Source organism: Amphimedon queenslandica, unplaced genomic scaffold (genome assembly GCF_000090795.2).
Source record: "Amphimedon queenslandica unplaced genomic scaffold, v1.1 AMPQUscaffold_11326, whole genome shotgun sequence".
Classification (NCBI taxonomy): Eukaryota; Metazoa; Porifera; class Demospongiae; order Haplosclerida; family Niphatidae; genus Amphimedon; species Amphimedon queenslandica.
This window is the reverse complement of record NW_003548431.1, coordinates 1-3622: the sequence shown is the minus strand read 5'-3', so window position 1 is coordinate 3622 and position 3622 is coordinate 1. Positions and strand designations below refer to the sequence as shown.

The 3622-nt window shown below is 35.0% G+C and overlaps 1 protein-coding gene across 1 annotated transcript in view; it reads left to right on the top strand.

The window, feature by feature from the left end:
* LOC109589430 (putative ankyrin repeat protein RF_0381) overlaps positions 1 to 2760 on the top strand; it is a gene marked incomplete at its 5' end in the record, with an annotated part of 7403 nt that extends 4643 nt beyond the window's left edge. Inside the window, 3 exons of the mRNA XM_020005521.1 lie at positions 77 to 340; positions 743 to 949; positions 1190 to 2760. Of these exons, the coding sequence (XP_019861080.1) occupies positions 77 to 340; positions 743 to 949; positions 1190 to 2760 (2042 nt within the window). The remainder of the gene's footprint in view (positions 1 to 76; positions 341 to 742; positions 950 to 1189) is intronic.
* Between the last annotated feature and the right edge of the window lie 862 nt (positions 2761 to 3622).

The following is a 3622-nucleotide window of genomic DNA, read 5'->3' as shown; positions in this document are numbered from 1 at the left end:
GTACAATTACTGATACAACAGTACAAACTTGAGCCTATCAATATTAATAACACTGGTTTCTCAGTATTACATGCAGCAGTACAGGCTGGTCATACTCATATACTGGAATGGTACAGTCAGGAGTATAGTGTGGATATTACTAATCACACTGACAATAACAAGTACACACTAGCTCATTATGCTGCTTATAAAGGTAAGCTACATTGTCTACAGGAACTGATCAACAAGTATCAGTGTGATGTTAATGCCACTACTACTGATACTGGTAGTACAGTTCTTCATAAAGCATGTGAAGGAGGCTATGTTGCTGTTGTACTTTATCTGACTAGTCTTCCTCAGTGTAATGTAGCAGCTAAGACTTCTAATGGATCAACAGTTCTTCACATTACCTGTGAGTACACTGACTCTCTTTCTATACTCAAACATCTGGTAGAGAATCATCAGTTAGATCTGTGTGCTGTAGATGATGAGGGAATGGCTCCTATTCACTTAGCATGTAGTGAGGGAAGATTGAATTTGGTCGAGTACATTATAAATCATTTAACATTACAAAGTGAAATTGGCTTAATTGAAGATATTCTCAAACAGCATAAGACAAAAGATGGTAGCCTAGCATTACATTTAGCCTGTGAGAGTGGTAATATTCAATTAGTGACTTATGTAATAGATGACATGGAGTGTGATGTCACTGCTACTAATACCTTATATGGTAGTAATTGTGTTCTGTTTGCCTGTTTTTCAGGCAATCTTGATCTAGTACAATTACTGATACAACAGTACAAACTTGAGCCTATCAATATTAATAACACTGGTTTCTCAGTATTACATGTAGCAGTACAGGCTGGTCATACTCATATACTGGAATGGTACAGTCAGGAGTATAGTGTGGATATTACTAATCACACTGACAATAACAAGTACACACTAGCTCATTATGCTGCTCTTAAAGGTAAGCTACATTGTCTACAGGAACTGATCAACAAGTATCAGTGTGATGTTAATGCTACTACTACTGATACTGGTAGTACAGTTCTTCATGAAGCATGTGAAGGAGGCCATGTTGCTGTTGTACTTTATCTGACTAGTCTTCCTCAGTGTAATGTAGCAGCTAAGACTTCTAATGGATCAACAGTTCTTCACATTACCTGTGAGTACAGTGACTCTCTTCCTATACTCAAACATCTGGTAGAGAATCATCAGTTAGATCTGTGTGCTGTAGATGATGAGGGAATGGCTCCTATTCACTTAGCATGTAGTGAGGGAAGATTGAACTTGATCCAGTACATTATAGAACACATACCATCATCACTTGAACTACCTACCAGAGGGCAAAGTCATACTCCATTCCTTGCTGCTATCTACTTCAATCAGTTAGAAGTTATTAAATATCTTATTAGTAAGAAGTGTAATCTATCAGCTACTGATGATGAAGGGTTTGGAGCAGTTCACATATCAGTAGAGAGGGGTCACTTGAATGTACTGAAGTATCTCATTGATAATAATTATTGTAATCCTAATGCAACTGATCATCAAGACCGTACACCACTCCATTTAGCTGTAGCAGTGAACCAACTTGAAATATTAGAATATTTACTGAGTAAGAGTATACCCTCAATGAGTGTTGTCTGGTTACGTGAGATAAAGTGTTTTTTAGACAGTCTTCATGACATATACAATAATCCTCATAATGCTGTACTTATTAATGTACAAGATAAAGATGGCAATACACCATTACATCTAGCCTGTCAAGATGGAGAACAGAATATGGTATCACTATTACAAGAAGCCAATTTATCTAACAATAACTTATTAATTATTAACAAGAAAGGACAGACACCATTACACTTAGCAGTTGCCTCTGGTCATAAGGATAGTGTAGAAGCTTTACTGTCCTCAGTCACTGGTAGTTCTACTCATCATGATATCCTTACAGCTACTGATAATGAAGGATCCACTGTATTTCATACAGCTTGCAGTGATGGCAACATTGATGTGTTTCATTATTTATCCAGTATTTATCCTCAAGGTGTTAATGTAATGGATAATAGAGGACGTAGTTTACTTCATGCAGCATGTGAGGGAGGAGATATTGGAATAGTAAGAGCACTAATTGAGACACATGGACTGGATCCTTTGACAGAAGATGGAGTTGGCATCACCTGCTTACACTTACTAGCAGAGAGAAAGGAATTTTTATTTACCTTTTTCATGGATACTCCAGTTGATATATACCAGTATTTGGAACCAAACATTGTCTCTAATCCAGTACCTAAAGACAAGTCTGGTCGTACTCCTCTTCATTATGCTTCTCGTTCTGATAATATTCGTATGGTACGTTATCTCATAGAGACCTTCCCCTGTACTCCTGATGATCCTGATAATAATGGATACACTTCAGTTCATGGAGCATGTGAAGCTGGTAGTATGGAGTTAGTACAATATTTTCTAACTGAACTCAATTGCAATGCACTAGCTGAAACCAATGACTTCAATACGATGCTTTATTTTGCTAGCAAGAATTCTAATTTGGAACTTGTTCGATTTCTAGTTGAAAGGTATAATTTAAAGCCTCGTCAACATGATATTGAAATAGCTCGAGCCACTAATCCTGATTCATCAATAGTTAGGTATCTTGAAAAGGTGAATCATGATATGGTTGAGGAGGAAAGAAGAAGGGTTTCAAAGCGAACAACAACAGGTGCAGGTATTGAGGAACTTCACAGCACTAAAAGAATCAAATTAGGAAAGGATGAGGCATAATAAAGAATGACAATCATGTTTCAAATAACTTCAGTTTCATTCTTCTACACTTGATAAGGCACACATCTTCCTTCCTTTCTTGCTCTCTGGTCAACATCCACTCTACCTTAATCTCCTTATTTCTCACACCATGCAAGCATTACAACAAATAAAGTATCATTATCATAACTTCAATATCACAGTATTCATTTTTGTAATACATGGTTTCTAAAAATAGTTATTTTATTTTCTTACTATATTATTTTTTACCTTTGCTTGACAAGGGATCCTTCAATGGTTTCTAACATTAGTTTAATTCATCACATTCTACATCTTTTATACTTGACATGTGTACATACTTGTATGTACATGTATTGTATTTAAATGTGTGTACTTTTTTCTCTTTCTCTCTACCTTCTCTTTATACCAATTATTGCTATTGCTGTTACTTATATATATTATGATGTAATAATTGCTTTTTATAATTTTGCACATGATCCATGCATATAAGTATTATGCTCAATTTTTAATATTTTTGATAAAATTATTATTAAAAAATAAATTTTTAAAATCAAAAAACAAAATTTAATGATCAATATGAATATTCGTAATCAGTTAATTAATGTATTACAGCACTCTCTGTTATCAATGCATGCACACTAAAGTATTTGATATAATTAAAATTAACACATTAAGCAGAACTACAATAATCAAAAAAATAATAAAATAACTGTCAGTGCCTCTTACTCCATTCCCTCAGTCCTCATCCATCACGTATACATTAGGATCATTAACAGCACCAAGATTAATACCCTCAGTATGATGAGTGGTGGGGAGTGGTACACTAATCTCATGAAATGAGGAATAAGAGGTTACCCTAAAC